We start from the raw sequence: 25,231 nt of genomic DNA, 5'->3' as shown, positions 1-25,231 counted from the left end.
CAATTCTCTTTGTAAACAGCTGTAACAAGCATCGCATTCCAGGCAAAAGTTTCACTGAGAAAACAGCAGTCACCACATTATAAATGCTTGCCTCATGCTTACACTGTTGAGTTTGTGTTGTGGTCCAGTAACTGTAACACAGTTTACATCTTGTAACTGTTGTTCAAATCAGTCTGATGTTCCAGAATGACATATTTTGAAGAAGCACAATTGTTTTTCATAGCAATTTCAAATTTTCCCACTGGCACATGGACAGTTGATGGTGATGAGTTTGATATTCTTCAAAAAATCTCAATACTTGTGGATTGAATATGTGTCATTCCAAGTGTCAGATAGAAGTTGTTCCAATTATATGCCATGGTGCTTGAGCAAGGGGTGTTGCTGATTAATAAGAAAATGGATAAAGGACAAACACTGCTAGACAAATGCACATTTGCCAGGGCATGTGAGACTTAGAAGGGGAAAGGCAGGAACACATAAACATAGATGAATCTCTGTAACTCTTCACAGAGTACGAGACAAACCTGCTCAGCTTAACAGAAAATGCTAATGATCCAGCTGTGGACACTAGAACGGCAGTGAATGCCAATTGAAGACAATCGACGCCATTACTGTGACAGAGTGGACCACATAGTAAAGACATGTCAAGTCAAAGCACATACTGCAGTCAAATACTATACAATAGTGGGGTAGACTAGGCAGCTGGACATGTTAATCGTCAGTGTTAATCAAAAATCAGAAGAATGAGCAGTCTTTCCATGCTGATTTCTCTGTGGATGAGGAGGAAATTTGAAAGTGTACATTATTTAGCATGTCCTCATCATCGGATAACAGGATAAGGAAAGCATGGTTATATCATCAGCTCATGAGTTATGATCTTACATCATGAAAAAAACACCTCTTCATATACCCTACCCAAATTATAAAAAGTTATATAAAAGTCATTCTCTGTGACCATCGAGTGATGTTGGCTGGTGATGCAAAGACAGGACAGTTATAGGAGCACCTTTAGCAATTAGACTGATGCCACTGAGGTGCATCACCGAACGCCACAGGAAAACCTCTCTCCTCGTAGCAGTCAAACTGCACAACTCCTCCCTCTTCTACCTCTTCCTCTCCCCCTCTGGCTCTTTCTCCATCAAAAGCACCGAGTTACTGACAACTTTATTAGCATGTGTAATCTACGATTGTCTACTGAATCTGTCTACTGTTATCTGTTTTGCTGGTACAGATTACACTTTTCTCTATAATCCCAGTCTCATTTTATCTTTATATTAGGGCGATTCTTCAACTATGGTACTTTTTGTGGCCCTGAAAAAAGTAAGAAAAACAAACAAACAAACAAACAAACAAAAAAAAACATTTCAACATTTTTATTTTTGTCACACTTCACAACAAGAGGAACTTAAATAATAAATAATAGCTCAGTCATTAATTTTATTATATGATAAGAGGCCTTTTATATACAGTTTGTTCTGTATTGCCTGTCCCTAAACCGGACTTTGGACCGTCTGCGCTGCTTCATTTTGAATTTAATATTGAAATAATGTTGATGTAACCATCATAAGTTAACACAGCGGTAGTCAGGTAAATAAACGGTTAACCAAATTGTTACGAACAGGCAGGATTGATGCAAATAAGCTGCGCGCCATTAAATTCTATTCCTGCAAGTATTTCTTTATGTCACAGCCTGCACCTCCGTTTTGGACTTTTGGTTTGACATGTCTTTGTGCTCCTGTTCTCTGTCTGTCTCCGCCCCTCACCTGTTCCCGTTTGTCTAATTATTACCTTGTTAATTTCACCCAATCCTGTTTTGCCCTGATTAGTTCTCCTTCTATTTATGCCCTAGTGTTTGCCTTGTCTTTTGTCTATCGTTGTTTGTGTTTTGTGCACACTGTCATGCTGCACCCTTTTGTTATTGGTTTTTGTTCTAGTTTCACTTGTATTTTAATCTTCTTTGGTCAGTAAAGTCTTCCGTTTTGTCACCTTCAACCATTGTGTCTTGCACTTGGGTCCTGCACCACACCACCAGCGTGACAGAACGATAGACCAAACAAGGACCCAGCAGACACTTCTGTCTCCCGGGCAGAGACAGTTCCAGCTCCTGACCTGGGTGCGGCGGGGCTCCCTCTCTCGGTAGGTTCTCCAGCCCCTAACCCGGGGGGGGAATTTTTTGGTGGGGGGCTCCCAGCCCTAGACCCAGGCACCACATGGACTGTGGTGCTGGGCCCAACCATCTCTAGGGCTGTGTCCGCTCCTGGGTCTCCTGTCTCTGCCACCCTGAAGCACCTTCAAGCAGTGTCTCCGAAGGCTCCATGGAGGGTGCGCTGCCCAGCGCGAGGAATGCGCTGCCCGGCGCACCATGGAGGGTGCGCTGCCCAGCGCGAGGAATGCGCTGCCCGGCGCACCATGGAGGGTGCGCTGCCCAGCGCGAGGAATGCGCTGCCCGGCGCACCATGGAGGGTGCGCTGCCCAGCGCGAGGAATGCGCTGCCCGGCGCACCATGGAGGGTGCGCTGCCCAGCGCGAGGAATGCGCTGCCCGGCGCACCATGGAGGGTGCGCTGCCCAGCGCGAGGAATGCGCTGCCCGGCGCACCATGGAGGGTGCGCTGCCCAGCGCGAGGAATGCGCTGCCCGGCGCACCATGGAGGGTGCGCTGCCCAGCGCGAGGAATGCGCTGCCCGGCGCACCATGGAGGGTGCGCTGCCCAGCGCGAGGAATGCGCTGCCCTGCCCTGTTCCCGAGGCCGCTTTCCCGGCCCTGGTCAGCTCCCATGCTGACGCCCTGTCCTGGTCAGCTCCCATGCTGACGCCCTGTCCTGGTCAGCTCCCATGCTGACGCCCTGTCCTGTTCCCGAGGCCGCTTCCCCGATCCAGCTCAGCCGACGTCGAGGCTGTTTTGAAGAGTCTGCTCCATTCCTGTTCCTGCGCCCGTTTTGGAAAGCCCGCTCCGGTGTCCGATCCAGGCAACTCCTCACCTGCTCCGCCGCAGAGGGGACCCATCAGCAGCACCTTCGGTCATCCCTCTGTGCGCCCCCCCACCCACCCGGTCTGTTCTGGACTTTGTTTTTGTTTTGGGTCGTCTGGGAGCCGCCCCTTAAGGGGGGGGCTCTGTCACAGCCTGCACCTCCGTTTTGGACTTTTGGTTTGACATGTCTTTGTGCTCCTGTTCTCTGTCTCCGCCCCTCACCTGTTCCCGTTTGTCTAATTATTACCTTGTTTCACCCAATCCTGTTTTGCCCTGATTAGTTCTCCTTCTATTTATGCCCTAGTGTTTGCCTTGTCTTTTGTCTATCGTTGTTTGTGTTTTGTGCACACTGTCATGCTGCACCCTTTTGTTATTGGTTTTTGTTCTAGTTTCACTTGTATTTTAATCTTCTTTGGTCAGTAAAGTCTTCTGTTTTGTCACCTTCAACCATCGTGTCTTGCACTTGGGTCCTGCACCACACCACCAGCGTGACACTTTACTGTCTGCACCGTTGTCTAAGTGAGCCTATGTTCTCTTGTTTCATGTTTAAACTTTTAATATACAAGGCAAGTTGTGTTAAATGTAATAGAATGGTGCCGCAAGTTAATTGCGTTTGTATGAATACGGTGGAATTGAAGGTTAATTGTGCAGTTGTGTGTAAAATATCTGCACGCCAGCATCTTTGTGCTTTAGCAAGTTCATAGTTGTCTACTTGGCCCTAGTTTATTTTAAAGTCGGGGATTATGAAGTGCCGTGCATACTGTAGAAAAACATGTAATTTGAGTTGTAAGCCTATTTAAAATATTAGGTGTGGGTGCTGGTGCAAGGGGGGGGTGTGTGTGTGTGTGTGTGTGTGTGTGTGTGTGTGTGTGTGTGTGTGTGTGTGTGTTAAAATGAGCTGCGCGCCATTAAGTTCCATTCCTGCAAGTATTTCTTTACTGTCTGCACCGTTGTCTGATAGGACTGAGGTTGTCTGTGGTGGATCTGCATATCGGCGCCGAGTGAGGACTACGCTTAGATCATTTGCGACGCGGTGTGCGTAAAACTTTGGGACATCGATGCACCGCACGGGAGTGTGTGTGACTGTAACTGAGTCTCCGTAGAAGGATGGAACATTCAAGTTATATGTGACGCGACTACGAACTACAAACCGGTTTGCAACTCACATTCAAAAACAAAATCCTCCGGAGGTATTAAGACAATATTACTCAGTTGTACCTATAAGGGGGTTTGCTGTATATCCATTTGTTATATGGATGCCATTGTTTAGCAATACAAGCGATATTTCAGTTGGAAAACTCAAAGTTATGACACCTAATACCTCGATCAGTATCAAATAGGCGTACTATGTGTCAGCGCAACAAGTTTCTCAAGAAAAACTTGTGAAGTCCTCACATTTTCCACTTTTCCACCCACTTTCCACTTTCCCCCTTGAATGTAAAATACAGTTTTTATATATATATACAGAGAGAGATTTCAAATGTCACTGAACCAGGTGGCGCATAACACGATGTTTAGCTGTACCTTTGTTTTATACAATTTATTTTTCCCATATTGTCCTCTCACCACCATTTCGTTCCCTGTTGGTTCCCTGAGATACAATCAAAGGAAACAAGACCGACTAACTAGGGACTTCGGAGTCAAAGACGAGTCCTGTAGCCACATTGATTTAATGGGAAAGGAATGGAATGCGCGCAAACGTTTAAAACAAATATTTTATGAAATGTGACTTTGAGCCGGCGTTTGGCCCACGGGTGTATCGGGAATTCTTTCGAAGGCGAATTCATGCCTCGCGTAGACAAATAGAGAGATACGGATGCCTCTGTCTCTCTCCCTCCCCCCCACACACTTGTTACTAAAAAAAGAAGGAAAAAAGCCCCACATAACTGTGTGGCTTACATGCTTTTTAATTTTAAAACATGTGAACAGACTGGTTCGCCACTTCAAATTTCTTCACCAGGCTGTCTCTGTAATGTTAGCTCCTTTTGCCCTTCTCTGTTTTTGGTTAAGACGTAAAGTTAATTTCACACAAATTTAGGCATATCATAAAATTATGCAAATTATTACTCAATCACGATTTTTGTGCAAGAGGAACCAAATTCACGATTTTACCTAGAGCACGATTAAATCATTTTAATCCTTAGAGGTCCTTCAATTTCGATATGTTGAAGCAACTAGCAAAATCTTGTAATAGGCCTATATCTGAAGTAAACAACCCCAGCGAGCGCGTTTGCACTATCCTTATTGGGTATTGGATTTTGCTGACACTGCGATTTTGTTTCATTTACATTTTAGTTGCTCTGGTGTAGGCTCCCAGCCACTCAATGCGGTATCAATACATCCCTCTCCAGCTGCGCTGTCGCGTGGTATTTCTGACATTCGCTTAACGATGAATGGGTTTGACTAGTTTCAAATGTGTGTTTAGTTCAAGTAGGCTACCTGTTTTCCGCAGGGGTGGGGGGTTGGCTCTCCGAATACCTATGTTAATCAACACCGTCCACATTATGCCAAAAAAACGGAGAGAGAAGTTAACCAATGCAGCGATAACCTAGCTCCCCTCTAATGTACAGTCGCATTCCCCTTCAGAGTGCGCTGTAGTATGTTCTCAAAGCAGGCACGTTAAGTTATGTAGCAAACGCACCGATGTCATTTCGTATCTTTACCAAAAACAGTAGGCTACTTAACTCAGTGATGCAGCCAGCGATTTCCTGTCACATCAACAGTAAAAGATAAGCAGTGTTATTTCGCCCAGTTTACAGTTAATTTTTATCTAGCCTGTCCATCGTATGAACTCTGAACGAGAAAAAAAAAATTATTTTCCGTAAAGCACGAGTGCGAGCTCCGCCCTTCAAAGCCTTACCGCGTCCTCAGTAGTGTCAGTGATAAGAAAATGTAATCTAATGAATCTAAATCTGGTTTGGTTTTGCGGGGGGGCTGGGAGGGGTCGTCGGGGTGGAATGACCAGCAGAGATTAACCTACTTGATTGTAAAGCACAGTTTCTTTGTAATTCCATCTAAAGTAGGCTACCCTAAACGCTGAAAATACGTTCCTGTCCCGCTGGTGCTTTGAAGGCTCCAGCTCTCCGGCTCCGGTGTCTGTGTTTTGACAGTTTTGATTGCATCAAATTAGAAGTTGCAAAGTTACAAGTAGCATACACTACGATATCCTGGTAACGCCACCTTAGGCTTTCCGTTACTGTCTCAAACTGCGGGAAAGTAGTAGCCTACATCTCATACATCTCGTTCAGGCGCTGGTTCTCACTGATTTTATGTTTTATTATCAGTCAGTTGTTGCCAATGCCATTGTCAAGCAGTTCAAGCGATATTTTATTTTAAAAATACAGAAGTCAAATGCTTCCACTCACACAGGCGCTTATACATTAGGGGTTGCACGGGTAAGTAATTTCACAACTGGAGTACTCTTTTCCTGAAAAACTCGAGTACTCGAGTACTCGGCGCGGGTTGGGGGGGCGGGTTTGCTGCCGCATCAGTTAAAAGACTATGCAACTATGATGCGGTTGGTGCCAGCGCATAGGGCAAAGCATAAAATTAACGATATGATATTACACACGATATGACGTTTGTTCAGTCGCGTTAGTAGCCTAGTCTATTATATGACAGACTCGATGTTAGAGCCATCCTTGAGAAATCCGTCTACAACTCACAAATGCTGCACGTTTATTTAATCACAACGACAGCTGGGAAATAAAATTTGCACAGTGAAATACAACAGTAAAGCAACCAAACAACCGATTCACCCTTTTATACTGTCGCCATCATTTCTCTTGTTGACCAAGGACTCTAACTGGATGCTCGAGTACTCTGTGCAAGCCCTAATATGTATGTAACCCAAAATTATTCATGCCCATGCCAAATGTGGATTTATAGTGAATTTTTATTTGACCAATAGGATTTATATGGCTGGAAATGACATAAGAAAGTGACAAAAAACAGTAAAAGACTGTGTCAGAGATGTTAATGATAAACTTTAACTATTTCTATTTTGTAGTATTTTTACATTTTTACTAAAAATGTCATGTCCAAATTATTCATACCCCTTGAAATTGTCACAATTGTACTGTTACTATTTATTACTTACTCTTTTATTGTACTTTTACTGCAATTTATTATCACTGTATTATATTACTTAGTGTGCAGTATTTATGTCCAGAAGTGTTACTGCAGGAGTGAGTGGGGAGCAAGCATTCAATTTTACTTGTGGCAAAATATGGCAACAAAGAATCTTGAACAATTTTGAGAAAATGCAAGCTGCTATACCATACCAAATAGTCCTAGTAATTTCTACCATGTTCTAATCAACTATAAATTGAGAACAGCTCGTGCAGTAGTTTTCTAGTCAGTTACTAGTTAAAGGCTGGTTTCCATGTACGTTGACCAAGGAGGACTCCACTTCTCCAAGACAGAAAAGAAGATTTTGGTCATCAGTTCAGTGGATGGATGACCAAAAGCTTTCTTCTTTGTCCAGGTGAGCTTTTCCAAAGGCTAGGCGAGCCTTTGAGTGCCTGTCTTGGAGAAGCAGAGTCTTCCTTGGTCGGCATCCATGGAGACCAGCTTTGTGCAGTATAAACTTTTGGTTTATGGTTCAGTCACACTGAGGACATGTTTGTCTTCCATCCTACTGTCACGCTGGTGGTGTGGTGCAGGACCCAAGTGCAAAGACACGATGATGATAGTGAAAAAACGGAGGACTTTACTGGAACTGAAGATCAAAATACATGTGCAAACTGATAACAAAAGCCGATAACAAAAGCCGATAACAAAAAGGTGCAGCATGACAGTGTGCACTAAAACACAAACAACGATAGACAAAGACAAGGCAAACACTAGGACTTAAATACAAGGGAGAACTAAACAGGGCAAAACAGGATTGGATAAAATTAACAAGGTAATAATTAGACAAACAGGTACAGGTGAGGGGCGGAGACAGACAGAGAACAGGAGCACAAAGACATGTCAAACCAAAAGTCCAAAATGGCGGTGCAGGTTGTGACACCTACAAAGTTTGGTAAAGCTAGAGATAGTACTTTTCAAGATATTAATGCCCAAACATGGCTTCCCAGATAAGGAGTTTCTATGAGCGTAAAAATGAAAAAAATATCAAGGGCCAAAAAAATATAAAAACATCGGAATTGAACAAAAATATTTTACAGGCCTTAGTTTTGGGACCCAAACATTGTATAGACAAACTAAAAAGCTAAAAAGGAACAAAATCTGAGACAGTGCTGCGTCCACTTTCCAAGATTCTGTCTGATTTGACACAGTATGACCTATATATATTTATGTGTGTGTGCGTGTGAGTGTGTGTGTGTCTGTATGTATGTATGCATGTATGTATATGTCAAATGTTCCATATCAGATGTGAATCGGTCAAACCGCTTTTCCTACGTTGCAAATTCAAAGCAAATTACCATGTTATCAGGCGAAGGTTTGTGTTAATCGTGCCGCACCTGCCATAGTTCTTTTCCTAATGCTTTCCAAATGACAGTTATGACGTTCAAATATGCGTTATGAAAATCAAATTACTGTTCTCTCAAGCCAGTTTATCAGTGGATCTACAAAGGATGACCGTTAACATATTTGGGGCTTGACAAGAAATTAGAAGAGAAATTAAAGAAGCACTGTTTCTGTAGGGGCGCACGGCAGTGCAGTTGGTAGCGCTGTCGCCTCACAACAAGACGGTCCCGGGTTCTATCGTTTTTGTGTCGAGTTTGCATGTTTTGCCCTGGTCAGACACCTCGTATCGCAACTGTAGCGGACAAGCCAGTCCAGTCCTCCGTTCCGTTGCAGTGAAACGGAATAGGCCTATGTAATAACACACAAAATACTGCCACGTTATTATTCATCAAGCACACTTCAGCCAGAAGTAGCGTATAGGCCTAACGCATGCCCTGTCACAATAAACGCACAATATAATGCCGTCACAACACTAGTTGGGTTTCCATACAACTATTTAATGTAAATTAACGTTTAAACTTCGCATCAAATCTTTCGAGTCGCATAAGAAATTTATTCGTTGGAAAGAGGTGATTAGGTAAAATGATATTGGTTGATGGAAGTTTCGTCAAGCCTGGCGATTTTATCTCACGTATTTTCGTCAAAGCTGCCCCAGACAAGCTTTAAACCCATAGCTGTTAACAACTCCTCCCACGATGAAGAGTGTGTACATTTTTCAATGCTGAAGGAAACGCGCACAGGCATTTCCTTAGCCGAATTTTCTTGAATTCGAATTAAAATTTGCGAATGTGTTGGGTAGGCTTAGCTGTTATCTAATGTTATCTGTTTAATAGAGTATATAAGACAATTCTGACAGAAATGACTACTGAAAACAGCATGCAGTACCGAATAACAAATCCAGAACAAACAACCATTTTAATATGTTTGCACATGCCTCCGTTTCACTGGTGGACTTGAGCAGGAAGAGGCTATTAAAGTCACATTGAGAGTCACAGCTACAGAAAAGCACACGCAAAGTGCAAACTCAGAGTGAGAAACTTGCACGCTCTAATTACGCTTAAATGTATTTGTTTATCACAGAATTTATCCCCAGTTCCCCCTTTATCTCCTCATCCAATCAAATCTATGCATCTGTTCTGCACAATTCGAGCTGTGCAGTGCATTCTTGATATTGAATGAGAGGTGATTATTTTTATACTTTAAAACATTTGTTGACCTGATCACATCACCTGGCCGTGCCTCTGGTTCACTCAACACTTTAACTGGCAAAAAATGGCTTATTTAATCTCCTGCTGCTGAGTGATAGTTTATGTTAGCTAAAAGTGAATGAAATGCCGGAAATATACTGGAGAGATGGCCACTGCGTATGTTGTTACGTGAAACCTTTTTGAAAATAATTTTGAAATGTGAAGTCAATAAATGAATACGTTGTCTTCAGCAGGGCAAATCCAATTTCTTTGATGTTGACATAAGGCATGTTTTTTTCTGCTTTTGAGTGTGCTATGTGGAAAAATTAATACATAGTTAATGGTGCTCATTTACTATGAAATACTTCTTATAGAGCCAACAGCAAACCCTGTTAACAGTATCTGAATTATAGCGTAAAGTCATCTGACTAAATTGTTACCAAAACATCTGTCGCTAAAACAACACTAAAATGTTCATGAGAAGACTAAAACTAAACTTAAAATTCCCACCAAAATTAACAGTGCTCTCTAGTAATGGTTTAGGCCTAGCTTCTATCTCCTGTTGAAGGTTTACATCGCTGGAAGTCAAAACCAAACTGTTAACTGGCTAATATAGATGTAATATAGATGTCACTCATACCCATCAAGCATTATACACATAAAAAAAAATAGAAATGCCAGTTCTGAAAGAGTATTGAGTATGGCGCTAAAGGTATGGTACAGAAAATAGAATGGCAACTACACTGGCCAGGCTCAGCAATACACTCCCTCACAGAAGGTGTTGAGGAATGCAAAGTCTGCAGCTTATGTCTACAACAGGTCCCTTGTCACTCCTCACCGAGAGGAGTGACAAGGTAGTCTCTCTCTCCCCTGCTCATTCTCTCACTCACTCTCTCCCTCCCACCCATTGGTAATAAACTTCGAAGTGCCGAATTTGAATGCCCTTTTGTGTTTTCATTTACGTAATGCAGGGGTGTTCACAGCATTTCACCTTCAACCAGGTATCTGACTGACCACGTACCTGTAGTAACTAGTTAGTCCAATCCTCGTTGATATTTTAAAGCAAGTGGTTCCCTAGTGGTCACTATGTGCACCCTTGTCTTAATGTAAGGGGTAAGGCTGGTGGGTAGCCCCAGGTCGGGGCAGCGGAAAGTCTCCCTTAATTTCAAAGCCTAAAATTCACAGGTATGCGCATGCCCGACCGCGTGTGACTGCGTGCTCGCGCATCAAATTGCTGAAGCCTCCACCCCTTTTCTTAACACTGAGTGACATTTTTTGTAGTCATTTGATTGCTGTGCTGAGTTGGTGGAAGAACATAGGGTGACAAATCTTCCTTACACTCTGATTTGGATGGCAGTCGCAACACTTAAGTGGATCTTTCGTCTTTTGACGATACTTACGATATCACACGGCGTTTGTGTGATTTTTCAAGGAAATGTTATGCTGTCAGGGTAAGCTGATTTGATCTCATTTATTATACACTGCAGTCGCTACTGAAGGCTTGAAGCTTCATTTTGTTGCACAAATTTCTATTTTGTGCCTTTTCATGAAGGCAAAATGAAATCTTGCACTAGGCTAGTCACTGACCCATTATGATGATCACAAACAATGAATTAAAATGTCATACAGGGTGGTCTGTCATTTTGATCCGCTTGTGACAAGCGATCTAAATTACGTGGACTATCCTAAAAGAGAATAATCTTGAATTTTCACAAATTTGTCGGTTTTTCTTTGTGATTTTTGAATGTGCGTTCAGGGCCGTGTTAACAAGGGGGCTGAGGGGGGCGTAAGCCCCAGGGCCCACAGGCTGGCCCTGGTTGACCGTGTAAGTAACCCTCCATCGGTTCGATAAGGACAGTCTATACGCTTAACGTGAAAAGCGCCTGAACGCGTCTCTAAAAGCTTGAAAATGTATTTAGAAAGGAAATACTATAATTACTCGGTAAGCGTTTTCTTAGGGCACATCCGCCTAACGCGCAATATAAACACTTGCGTTTATATGCGCAGAGAAAACGCTTAATCAATATTTAAAATATTTCCCCTCTGACTACGTTCTCAAGCTTTTGGATATATTTAGTACTATGGAATAGCTATAAATATGAGCAGTTTGGAGTGTCTACCTGTCATATTTGGTACTTTATGGTACTTCACGTTAAGCGTTTTAGATTGTCCCGGTTCGGTAGCCTATGCATTTGCAGCCCGTTCGTTGTTCAAGTGTAGGATATAAATGAAGTGACGATGAGTTGATTAGACAAATTGTCTGGTTGTATTTGTTTATGGTCCAGTACAGTTCCTTCCTTTCAAATTCAGTGAAGACGTGTAGTTGTTGGCACCTAATTTCATACATTTGGTATAACCAGTTGTAAACGTCCAATAAAATGTCCAAAAAAAGAGACCGTGGACACACAAAAAGGAAGTTAAAGGCCGAAAAACATAAAAGAGGAGCTGATAGACAAAATACCGAAACCAGCACAGTATTTTAGACTCAAAACAGAGGGAGCACCAGCGTCTGTTCAAACACGAGACAGATCCCCCCCAGGTAACTATGATCGTATATCTGCCAGTTAGATGCGCATTTGACTGTAATTGTACGAAACTGCCTGGGTTATTGATTAGCGCATCTTTATCTCGTCCCACAGCTTCATGATTAGTCCGTGTGAAAATGTAACTTTGCTTCATTCGAAAAAGCAACTTGCAGACTGTATTTCCAAATGTCGACATAGCGCTGGGAATATATCTCACATTGTCCATCGCTCTTTTTCAAAATGATCACTGATCAAGAATCGTTTACAGTCAACAATGGGACAGGATAGCTGATGCCACCTCACTCGCACGTCCAGTGAGTCTGACAGTTAGAGCACTAGATTTCACAGAAACTGTAAAAGATCTCTCTTAACCCAAAGCCAGAGGGAAGACCTTTTAATGATTACTCTCTGGACTACAATTGTTACACTCACACATACACTTAAAACATCTTGATTCCATATTGTTTATTTCGACTGAGTCAAACTGATTTAACAAAGTTGTATACAATTAATGGAAGAGCCATGTGTTCTGCACTTTTTGGCCTATTTGCCCTTCTTTTTTGTGCTGATATAGCTTTCTTTATGTTATAGCTGTGCCGTGGTTTCCTGTACATTTAGCCTTGACGTTGTCCATGTCACAGGTTAGAAATAATTTTTTCCACAAAATAAATTCTTAATTAATCATACCTACTCATATTTCTTAATAGTGTTGTTTTCAACTCAGATTAAAGGTACAATCCTCGATTCTAGCAAAACGTTAATAATTGAGCTCAACAGTCAATCAAATTACACCTCTCCATTCCGTGTTCCTGAAGCAAAGTCTTGATTGGCTGGAATAGTGGACGGCTCGCGGCCCAAGCCACTTTGTTTTCCATTTAAAGCGCCAAGACCTGAGAGAATCTGAACATATTGCGTGATAATTTAGAGGGGGCCCTTTGATTACGTTTAGCCCCAGGGTCTGGTCTTAATCCGGCCTTTTGTGCGTTAGGCTAAATCAGGCATCCTATACGTTTTTGCTAGTTGAACCTCCTACCCAGTTTTTTCTCAAGTACCCCCATCGACTAAATGGATTTAATTTGACATCAACTTTCCGATCACAATCTTACAAACCACCTACAGGACAAACCTCTGGGGGTTTGGTAACCCCCCAGTTGAAAACCACTGTGCGAAATTGTTGGACAACGCTGACAGAAGCTTTAGTAGTGTACTAAATTCAGAAGCACTTAGAAGTGATTTTTACTCATTAACTGAGGGCAGGACTACTTTGGGAGTGCTCCCATTTTTCGATGATTATGAATTCGTTTTAGCAAATTTTCAGTGAATAAAAAGGAACGCTGATGACAGTTCGAGCACAGCACGTCCGCAACTAGTGTGCCCGGGACTGGTTATTGCCCCACTAAATGATGCCATGTCGCCGAGCCTGGGCCAAGAGCCCAGTTATTCAAGTACTTCGAATATTTATTTGACTTGTGTCTGTTTGTGGCTTTAGGATGATCGCCCTTGAATGTGTTTGTTGTTGGCAGAGTAGTAATTGCATAACTTGTACGTCCCCATTTCAACCACTCCCCGCTTCCCAACGTATCAGCTCAAAAATGCGTGACAGACTGTATACTGTGTTCCGCCAGTTTTAAGTCACTGAGTATGCTTTATCTATAGAGGGCGGCATTTACTTTATTCAACAATGGCTCAAAATTTGTGTAACATAAAGGTGGTAGAGAGGCTCTATCGTAAACTGAATGTAACGAGACAACGAAAATTACGCTAGAATTAAGTGAAAAGCTGATAATGAAACAAGACTTCATATCGACTGCCATTACAACTAAGAAAATGACCATGGATGATTAGAAACAGAGAATTCTTAGTGAAACTTCCCCTTTCCGTTGATCGCGGCCAGGTTTTTGCTTACTTCACTCACTGTTAATGTGTTCCGCACCATCATGACGACGAGCGAGAATTTGCATGATGGAGAAACGTGCTTGTCCAGTTTAGGAGTATTGGCGGTGTGATGTGTTGGCTGAAAATTTTCCACGTCATGTTTGTTGACGACCAAGTGATGTTTCCCACCAATTAAACAACAAACTTGCACAGACCTAAGTGTACTTCCACGTATAAAGGCCAAAAACTTTGTATATTGTATTTCCAGCAAGTAGGCAAGGTTTTCATTTATCATTTTGTTTCCTCAACTCCAAATAGAAAAAGTGAATTAACCCCGATGTTCCACCTTATCTCGAAAAGGATGTGCGTACAATATTAAATAAAGTTTCCTCTGAAACATCACGTTCTTTGTAATGTCTGTGGCTGTCCGGTTAGTCATGTATTAAACCTTTTGGTGGAAGTTGGCAGTTGGTTAACGCATGAAGTTGCAAATTAAATAATTTTCATTACAGCTGAGGCAGCTAATTTTTATTTTCTTCATTACTCAGATGAAAATAGAAGTGTCAAATTATCTCTAAACTACAATGCACTAAATAAGTAAAACTAAATTGTCACTCAGAGACACAATCTGAAAAGTAACTAGCCAAGTAAACTAAACTAAACTAAGTAAATAAAGGTAAAATTTTAAAATAAATAAAAAAAAAATGAATAAAAAAGCCCAAAAAACTCCAATTACCATGGTGGAAGAGTATCTTTAGTATACAGTCATGCATACTTCCAAAAGTGCCCAAAGTGTTTCCATATCACAAGCCGCAAAAATGCAAATAAATATATAAAAGGAAAAACAGACATGTAAAACAAAACTCAGTGTTCAGTCCCATACAATATATATTTCTTGACGTTTTAATCAGTTGACTATTAGAGAGGGATTCTGTTTCTCCGGAAAAGTGAGAGGGTGATAGGAGTAAACTGTGGATTGTGCCTCATGCCAGTAGGAGGTATGCTGAGCTTGTGTTTTTGGCACCATCACTAGAGCTGTGTAGAGAAGATGAACATACCTTCGATTGTGTAGCATACCCTCAGCATCAGACAGAATCAACATACCTGAGACATTCAAAATGATAGAAAGAGTGTGATATTAAAATGTGAATATTGTTCATTTATTTAAATGCTTGTGGTGCCAAGACAAAAAAACAACAACTCAAAACCAACCAAACAAATACAATCAGGTCTTAAAAAGGTCATGATGAACAAGTGACTTGTTATCTGCCTGTCACTCTTTAACTACATTTTGCCACAGTGAATGGAATGTTTTTTAGTTGGAATGAATGTTTTTTCATTAATTTTCTTCATTTGAAGAGCTGAGAATATTATATTATATTATGGAAGTGTTACACCTTTGTCACACATGCTGATTTCTTTTTAAGTGTTTTTCTATGCTTCTCTAAAGGTGATTTTTCTATGCTTTATAGGTACCAAGTAACAAATGCTTTCCCGCAATTACGCTGTGCAAGGCTCCGTCAGAAGTTCTTTTCTATTACACCATCAACAAAGTATGTGGGAGAAAGTCTGAATAATACTCAGGCTGTCACTGTGATAAAATTACATTGAACAATGGTTGTGTTTTGGCTCAAAGAACAAATAACATCATGTACTTTGACGAATAATAAACACTAAAGATCCAAAACCATCACAACCTGTTCTTTTTTTTTTTATTATGGGTGTAGACATGGTGCCATTGTAATAGAAACATCACTGTTTAACAGAATAATTTGTTTCTGCCCCTGTTTCTAAGCTACTCTACATTTTTAATTGAAAGCACAACTGATTATGTAATTATATACCTTGGGGATCAGTGCATCTGTCAAATACCTTGTTCTTGAAAAGTATTCATGCATGCATTTTGTGTTGTTCTTTTTTCTCCATATTTGTTCCATATTCACTTTGAAAATAATAGAAGTAACTGTCTCTTTCTCAGAATTGACATAAAAAAGATCACAGAGGAACTTAAAGAACTTATGGACTGTCCTGTGAAATCGAACATCACTCAACGAGAACTAAACAGGTCTGTATGTGTATGCAACAAAGATGCTTTCGCTCTTTTTATTATTAATGATGTACCTACTTGGTCACTAATCACTAGACATTTAGCCAGTATGGTTATTGCTAAATATTATTTAACTAACCCAGATTATCCAGTATAACATTAGGCAGCTACATCCTTCATTAGCTGTGTTTGCGGTCACAAAACTTAAGGCCTTGTATTCAGACCAAATTTGAAAATTTTCAAATGAGCATGCCACCTGCCCTGTTTCAACAACCACCAAATTTGCGTCATTTGATGAATGTTAGTTTCTGTTGTAATTATCCACGAAGAAGTCAGACGTCATAGAGGACTTCCATTTTGAGATGTGTTAAAAATGTTGCTTATGAACTGCAAATCTGGTTTATCTGGATTTCTAACAAATAGCACTGAAAACAAGTTTGACATTAATTTGAGAATGGGAAATTACTACACAAAAATGCCAAAATAGCAGGAAGTGTTTACTATCTGGGCTGTTGGAACCAACCATTACAATGCATTGCCTCATTTTAAAGGACTTAACAAACACTTTTTGCATTAGCCTCTGAGAAGATAGGAGTTTGATTAGTTGTTCAATCAGGTTTTGTCATCAGGCCAGAATGATAGATACATTGCACTAAAAATATGTTTAAAAGCTTTATCCCCCAAACTACTGATTTGCACTATTTTCCATTTCCATTTAGTCCATAAAGTTAAAGATGAGAGTCTGCACTTAGATTTCGTAACTGTCCAGTGACATTTAACGCCTTCATTCATATCACTGTTCCAGTTTCTTTGGCAGAGGAATGTTGCTACCGCAGCACTGAACAACCTGCATTCTTTTTCCTTTCACAACACTGTCTGTCCATTCCTGTTTTTCTTCTTTAACATTTGAGAAAAATCACTTTTGACTCCATTACCCTCTTTGTCTGCAGGGTGAGACTGCACTTCAGTTGTAATGCCTCCGGAACTCTGATCCTGACAAAACAGAACACTGCTCTGAATCAAACAATCCAGTATGAGACCAACACCAAAGTGAAGCACAAAGTGAATCCAGAGCTCTATGATATGCTGCCTCAGGTCAGAACACAGTAAAAAGTTTTAAGTTCAGATGAGTCACTAGCACAGAGATTAAATGAAATTCTCGACAGTTACAATCACTGTTAAGAGTGATTTGTTATAGCTAAGGTCACCAGAGGCCCTGTTTACACCTTGCATTAGATCTGATTTTAGTGATCCGATCACAAGTGGACAGCTGTAAAGTACAGGTGTAAATGCACCCAATGCGCATTAAGGTTGTATTGAGATCTGATCGCTCAGACCACATTCAGATGTGGTCTGGACCGCATATGACCACATTCTTCTAGCAGTGTAAACGCGAATGCGATCTTGACCACATTGAACGACTGCCTACTCAACGGACGTTGAAGTAAATAAATCATGTTACGAGTCTACGGGCGATCCCCCCCCCGCCGATGCCTCCATGGTTGAAAAAGCATTGCTAAAGTGCCCTTTAGAGTGGCGAAAACGAGAGGAAGTGTCTCCCTATAAGGTGCCCTTACGATGGTCTAAACTTGACATTTCCTGTGTGTGCCCTTCCAATGGAAAAGGGTGCCATTATGAAGCTCTATGCTGCCCCTTCATGACAGTGTCCCGAAGGGTGCCCTTTCCAGCAGAGAAAATGGGATCCAGTGCTGTGTAGGGTACTTCTACAGGTGAGAAAGCATGATGAAGTGCCCAATTAGGTGCTCCTCTAATGGAGAAGTGCCCCTCCAGTGGATAAAATGTGATGTAGTGCTGTAAAGGATGTCCCTACGCGCGTGAGAATGTGGGGAGGTTTCCTAATGGATGCCTCTCCTTTAGAGAAAATGTGATGTGGTGCCTTTACAATGGGATAAACTTGAGGTCCCTTACAGGTGCCTTTCTGATGGAAAAAAAACTCATGAAGTGTCCTCTTAGATGCCCTGAAAACATGATGATGTGCCCTTGCAATGGAGAAAAAAATCCCAGTGAAGAAAATGAGATGCAGTGCCCTACAGTCTCCCCTCTAGGGCAGGCTTTCCCACTGCGGGTGCAGTGACGACAGTCCAGGGGTGCCACCAAATACTTTGATAAGATTTTGAATTTACATTTTTTTTTAGCCTAGACGCCTAGCTAATGAGCTAGCGAACTAAACAGGTACCTTGCTGAGCTGAATCTATGTTAACCTGTGTGCTCAATTTGGGAATCAAGCAGAAGTGTAAAAATCTGTACCTAAGGGAATTATTTTAGGGTAATTTGCACAAAATGCCCATAGGACTTTAAAGTTTGGTGTGAATTGCTTTTTCAACTAACTTAAGAGTGGGGTTAGCACTGGGCTACCCTATGATTACAGAAGGCCAAGGAGAGAAAGAAAACTGAAGCACATACAAAAGGAGCTTTTTGTGCTGTTTGTGAAATAGGGCCTAAACACTTTAAAGGCTTATAGTTCCCTGTGTGTTTTTATCATAGATGTCTGCTGATACTTTTAATCTGGATTGCCTAATAACATAATGTTAATCTTAATCAAGGATGAAGACTATTTCATCATACATGATGCATCCTACCTTTTTGCTTGCTGGTGGGGCTCCATGTCGTTCAGTAGGTTCCCTTTTTATTTTTTCGCCCCGCCCTTCAAACAGCCTGAGTTCGTCCACTGCAGTTTACATTAGTAACTATTGATACAATTTGACGCATTTCCTTTGAAACTGTTCCATATTTCATGCCGTTGCATATTTCATACGACACCTGTCAAAAACAACAACGCATTTGGTCTTTCCAAGCGAAAATGATGTACGTGTTTATTTGCATATAGAGCAGGGAAGTGAGATCCGATAGCAAGTGGTCACTCGAGAAACAATTGGAGACGGATACTGGAGCCAAGTGTAAATGAACGTAAAAGTGGACGAGCTGTCCACTTATGATCGGATCACCATAATCGGATCTAATGCAAGATGTAAACAGGGCCTAAGGATTTACTGCCGACTTGGATAAAGGAATCAATCTCTGCTGTGTGTTTGTGTATGTGTGCGTATGTGTGTGTGTATGTGTGTGCACATACATTCAGGACTTTCCCTGGAATAGTAAATATCTGGGACAGTGTGCTGTTGTGGGCAGTGGAGGTATCCTGAAGAACAGCAGTTGTGGAGCTCAGATTGACAGTGCAGATTTTGTCATCAGGTAAAGATAGTTATCTGCAGTTCTCTATTCTCTAACTTGTTACATCATTAACAAATTATGGTCGTCCATATTCTTTGGGCTTCCATTACTAACAGCTCCCTGCTGCATTAATGTAAAAAACAAGCGATGTTAGATGTAACACCCTCTTTTCATACATGTTGGACTACTTTACCCACAGTGTCTTTCTCTTAGTACAATTCATCACTCAACTCAGTCAGCTAAATTCAGATGACATAATACTGAAAGGGTTTAAGTGGTTTACAATGCAATTAGTATTAGGTATAGATTTTGTGTGTGTATTCCCACCGTGTGGAGCAATTCTCATGAGGAAAGGTCAGGTTTTTAGTTTCAGACTTGAACTTCAAAGTTCAAGGAATTCCCCTTCACAGAGATCTTGTTGGACCCTCACAGACCTACTCTGACATCTACATGCTGGTCTTTATAACAGATTCAGTAGAGCAGGCTAACCCAAACTGTCAGCTTTCAGCACTACAAAACTGTTTCTCAGTTTTCCGAGACTCATCATGTTCACTTCAATGTGTATCTCGCTCAGTGGCCAGGTTATTATTATGAACATTCATTAAAGTTCTACTATAGACACCTTTATGCCTACAGAACAATCTAAGTTCAGTGGAGTATGGACAGGTGAAGCATTTCACAGGGCTGTTACATCAGTGCTGACTGGAATTAGGTACAATCATGCTGCAAACAGTGTGATTCTTCTCTTCCCAAAGATGATCAGAGCTAAAGTTTATGATGGGCACTCAAGTAAAGTGAACCCGCTATTGGGTTCCTGCAATCATTGTGAGATTCTGTTTTTGCTTGTTTGTTTGTTTGCTTCTGGTATGAGGCATTAACCTGCTAGAAATATTTGTGTCACTGTGGTCTTAAAGGAATATATGAGCCTTAAATAACAGAAAAATATGCCCCTTGCTTTGCAACAAAAACCAAGTGGCTCACACTTTTAATGCAGTGGTCTCTAGGTATTTCTTTAAGACTGCAGTAGAGTAGAATACAAGATTTCTTATATTGTTCAAAATTGTTTTATTATAAGAAAATACAATGTATGTGTGCACATATATTGTAGAAATGTGTTTTACTATAGTGATGTATTTAATAGTATGCATGAACTTAACCCCTACAGCATTCCACATTTGGTGGCCTAAGACGTGCAAGGAAAAAATTACACTCAGAGTCATAGTATAGGTCTTCCACTGTTGTCTAATGTATGATAATGAGGAGGGGACAAGAGAAGATGTTAAGTCATACAGAGTAGAAACTATACCTTTAACATTTAGGTTTACATCGGAGATGGATTTCAAGCAACGCTAAAATGATGACAAAGCGCATTCCATGTGATCATTCTTTCTGAAGTTGTAGAATGGTTACTGTATTTAGTCACATGCTGTAAGCATTTCTGCTGCTTTGAGACATATTCATGAGTCAGAGTGATGATTCATGAGGTATGCAAGGGGGAGAGGGATTTGCTATAATAAAAAATAAAAGAAATTGGAAAATTTTGTAGGTGACCAGGGTCATTTACTTCATGCTCAATAAATGAAAGCTAGCGGCTCGGAGACCAATGATCACACCACACCCAAAGTTTCAATGCTCATTTTGGCCATTCTAACACTCAAATGATAATTGGATCTTTCCTTCCTTCTATATGTAACAATGCACAGCAACATTTTCCTAAATTGGATGCTACACCTAATGAACTTACCCCTCAGTGTAAAGGTGCATGAGAGGAATGTCTTAAAACCTTAATTCTGTCTGTCCATCTCTCTCTGTAGGTTTAATATGGCACCTATTAACGACAGTGATGTTGGGTTGAAAAGTGACCTGGTGACTGTTAATCCAAGTCAGATTAGGGTGGGGTGAGTCATAATACACACTCTTTACTGTTTCATACTATGTCATAGTCCTTGAATAACCCTTGACCCCGCTGTGTTTCCATAGGTACAAGGATCTAGATAAAAACCCTGGCCCGCTGGTGGAACGTGTGTCAGTTTATGGCAATGCCTCACTTATTCTGCCAGCGTTTGCCTATACCTTCAATACTCAGCTCTCATTCAGTACTCTGAAAGCTCTCCGCTCAGTCAATGCTCCGCAGAAGGTGGTTTTCTTCAGTCCATCTTACCTAAAAATGCTCGACCGGTTCTGGAAGGCACGTGGCCTGAAAGAGATCCGTCTCTCAACAGGCTTCATGTTGATCAATGTGGCCTTGGAGCTTTGTGAGCACGTGCACATCTATGGCTTCTGGCCTTTTGATGTCAACCTGGATCAGCAGGCCATCTCACACCATTACTATGACGACAAAGGACCAAGCCGTCGCATGCATTCCATGCCACAGGAATTCTTACGTCTGTTGCAGCTTCACAGCCAGGGAGCGCTGACTATGCACCTACAGCCATGTGCGTAACTTCTGCTGGAAATTTGCAAATTCTGTGTGGATCGAAATTCAGGAGTATATAAAGAATTCTTTTTACACGTGTCTTTTATTCTCCATTCAGACTAAGGCTAGTTTCTTTTGTGCTATGCCACACACTGTTGACATTGAAAGACGATGCACCTCAAAGAGCTGTGTGCTAAGCTATATTTAAGCGAAGGTAGCAAACATTACTACTGATCTGTAAACCTCTGACCTATGTGTGTGTATTTATGTGTACATGCATATTTGCATGTGTGTTTGTGAGTGTCCTTTGGGAAGCATTGAAGGTCTTAAGGCAACATTGAAGAACTTAAGTGTTCAAAAAATGACTGACTTGCTTAGCTTTGATGGCATGACAGGTAAATGACTTTGATAAGTCTGCCCTCCCACACATCGTTCATTCTAAGAAACACAATTGATGAAGGCTGAGTTTTCCTCAGTCTCTTGGTAGCGTAGGCACATTGTATTTTGCCATTGTACCACATCTACTGAAAGCCAGTTCAGATGGATTCCTGAGAATTGGTGAACAAATGAAGATCCAAAATGAATGTATTTTTAGGTGACATGGAGGACATTAGAACAAGATGAAGGAAACAAAGCCCAAGATTGAGATTGTACACAATAGCCATTATGCTAGTTTTAAAAAGGGTAAACCCTCTGTCATCACAGTTTTTTTTTTTTTGACATCATTTTCCATCTGTCTGGCTCATTCTTCCTTTTTCATGCTTTAAGTTTTCTAACCTCAGGAGAATTCATATTAATTAATATTAATATTAACTGTGAAGGTTAATGTGTTTCCTTTAGTAATACTGCTGATTTGTTAATGTTTCACTGATTTGACAAATAACGGGTAAATGTTTCACATACAGTGTTTCTGGTACTGCACAAAATGTTGGTATGACTGGTTTAAATTATTAAACATATGGACAGGGTTTTTTTTTTTTTTTGAAAAAGATATCTATGTAAATGACTGGATCTGTTTTTGACAGAATGGGAATGTTCTTTCTTTTCAAATAGAGTACAAATACAGTACAAATTCTTAAACAGAGTAAGATGGCCTGATAACAGTAACAATAGTATTACAGATCAACCTGCGATCTATCACCACCCCCATTCCAACTGGCAGTTTGTGACAGTAAGGAAACAGTAAGCCTTTTTTTAAAGGCATTTGCCAGGTTGTTACAATCTAAGTGGGTCAGTGCTACGTCTAAAAGATTTTACATGTTCAGACTCTTCAGCCTATAAGTAATTGTACTGAAACAAACGTGTAGCTACGACCATAACCTGAACATTATGTAAGAGGCATAAGAGACCAACACCATTACCTAATCTACCGTTTACCAACTGGACAGGTTGGAGAGACAGATAGAGATGAGATACTGAGGACAATACTGATGACAGATAGAGTGATGTAGGCTCAAAGAGTTTGAATGATCATAACTTGTGAATGACGTAATAAGTTAGAGAGTAGAGAACTGTAGATAACTATCTTTACCTGATGACAAAATCTGCACTGTCAATCTGAGCTCCACAACTGCTGTTCTTCAGGATACCTCCACTGCCCACAACAGCACACTGTCCCAGATATTTACTATTCCAGGGAAAGTCCTGAATGTATGTGCACACACACACACACACATACACACAAATCACTTTGTGCATTGTATACAGCAAACAGTATACATTAGGAGGTAGAAACATGAAGTACAGTCTATTACAATTATGCGTGCAGAAATTGCCTAAAAGTTGAAAAGAAGCAAACTGAAGCATACTAGCCTTACAAATATACAAGAGACAAATGACAAAATGAGTTGGGCATTGTTACCGTGCGAAACAACCGATAACGGTCAGTGCACGTTAAATTGGGAACCTATTTAACTGTGAGTGGCTAGAGGGTTTGCGTTGTCACGTGAACTGAAGCGGACGGAGAATAAAGGCTTGACTCTTCTCCATTGTTTACCCAGCAAAAGTAATTCTCCATATGTAACCGTTATGAACCTGACTGAAATATTGTTTTCCTTCTCTGATCTGTCGTAGCCCGTAGAATGAAACATGAGTTTGCTAAAAAGCATATGAGCTGTTGGGAACTGTTCGGGGGAGGGCAAACCGGTCTGGTAAATCAGTCAGTTTTTCTTTTGTTCATTTAACATTTGACCTGTTTAAACAAAGTGACTGAAATCCAACGATACGACGATATTTTGAAATGTCTGAACTAAAGAGTTTGAAGGACTCTCAGAGATGCAGCATAGAGCTCAGTTAACGATTTTAACCTTCAAATTAAACGAATAGTCCGCCCCCTCCCTTTTCTGTTGCATACCTGTCAGGTCAACTATAAACCGGTTTGTTTTGATGGTCTTACCATTACAAATGACTCTCAAAATGTACATGGTGGCCTGTTGAAAATTTTACTTTTTAACATTTTTGACATCTTTAACCATTCCAATAATTTTTAAATACCCTAATTATATTATATTACATTTATTCATTTTGCATTTATCGACAACAGGCAAGATGCAAATCAAGCATTTAGCTATTCGGAAAAAAATCGCCGCTAAATTCAGTATTAGACTAGACACAAGTTGCAGGAGAATAAGTTGAAAGAAAACTGGGAAAGAAAGAGAGATAACTACAGACAGATACGAGTGGGTTTCCTTCCGACATAAAGTAAAATAAAAAATAAGCATTAAGCAGCACCCGGTATTTTGCGGGTAGGAAGTCCATGTCATTAAAGTAAGAGCACACAGCACAGACTAAGCATCCGCATTGATTAACAGATTTATAGTTTTTATAAAGAATTGCCATGAAGTATAATATTTATAATATTATACAGTCCACGCGTTTTTCCTTAACAGAATGTACTTCTAAGAACGTCCCATTGCACATGGGTAACAGCCTGATCTATGTTAAACTACTTCAGTTTTTGCTGAAGACGTCCATTCAGTCGGCGACTGTGTCAATGCACCCCGCGAGTTTTTAATCTATTTACGTTTAATCTTCGTTGTCAGTTTCACATCTGATTCTCTTCGGGTCAACGAGACATATGTGAGAGCACATTGCCAGGTGGGCCAAATTATGAATTTTGTTCTTAAGCGTCGAAGTAAAATATATGTTCATTAAGAGAAAACCGACACAGCCAGAGGCAACAATTGTTTCAAAGCCCTGAGTGCTGGATTTTTTTTATTCATCCGGATGTACTGAGTGCCTACGGAGGGAGGTTCTTGCTAAGGGAGCTGAAATTGGCTGTCAAGTAGGTTTTAAAAAAACCTTACCCCTGGTAGGCGTGTGCATGTATGTATTCACGGTCCATCCTCTTTATCATCCCCACACTAATTGATGCTTCGACAGTTTGCGTAGCCATTTTGGGTCCTTTGCACAGCTGCTGAGAGAGGATCATATGGCAAAGCGCATTTTCAACCGGACTTTGATGGCTTGTCTGAAATGGTTTTCTTGTGTCTTGATGACATCGATTGTATTGCACAGCATTTATGTGATTTATTATGGAGATGTCATG

At 40.9% G+C, this 25,231-nt stretch overlaps 1 protein-coding gene across 1 annotated transcript; it reads left to right on the top strand.

The window, feature by feature from the left end:
• The first annotated feature begins 10,979 nt into the window (after window positions 1–10,979).
• LOC115812491 (alpha-2,8-sialyltransferase 8E-like) lies at window positions 10,980–21,711 on the top strand. The gene is made up of 6 exons (XM_030774971.1): window positions 10,980–11,080; window positions 16,008–16,094; window positions 17,027–17,171; window positions 19,177–19,289; window positions 21,083–21,166; window positions 21,249–21,711. Exons 1-6 carry the CDS (start codon window positions 10,980–10,982, stop codon window positions 21,709–21,711), a joined length of 993 nt encoding a protein of 330 aa, XP_030630831.1.
• Window positions 21,712–25,231: the final 3,520 nt, after the last annotated feature.

This window comes from Chanos chanos, chromosome 5 (assembly GCF_902362185.1).
Source record: "Chanos chanos chromosome 5, fChaCha1.1, whole genome shotgun sequence".
In the NCBI taxonomy this organism is placed as follows: Eukaryota; Metazoa; Chordata; class Actinopteri; order Gonorynchiformes; family Chanidae; genus Chanos; species Chanos chanos.
Note: the sequence above shows the minus strand (reverse complement) of the source record. Positions and strands in the feature narration are given on the sequence as shown.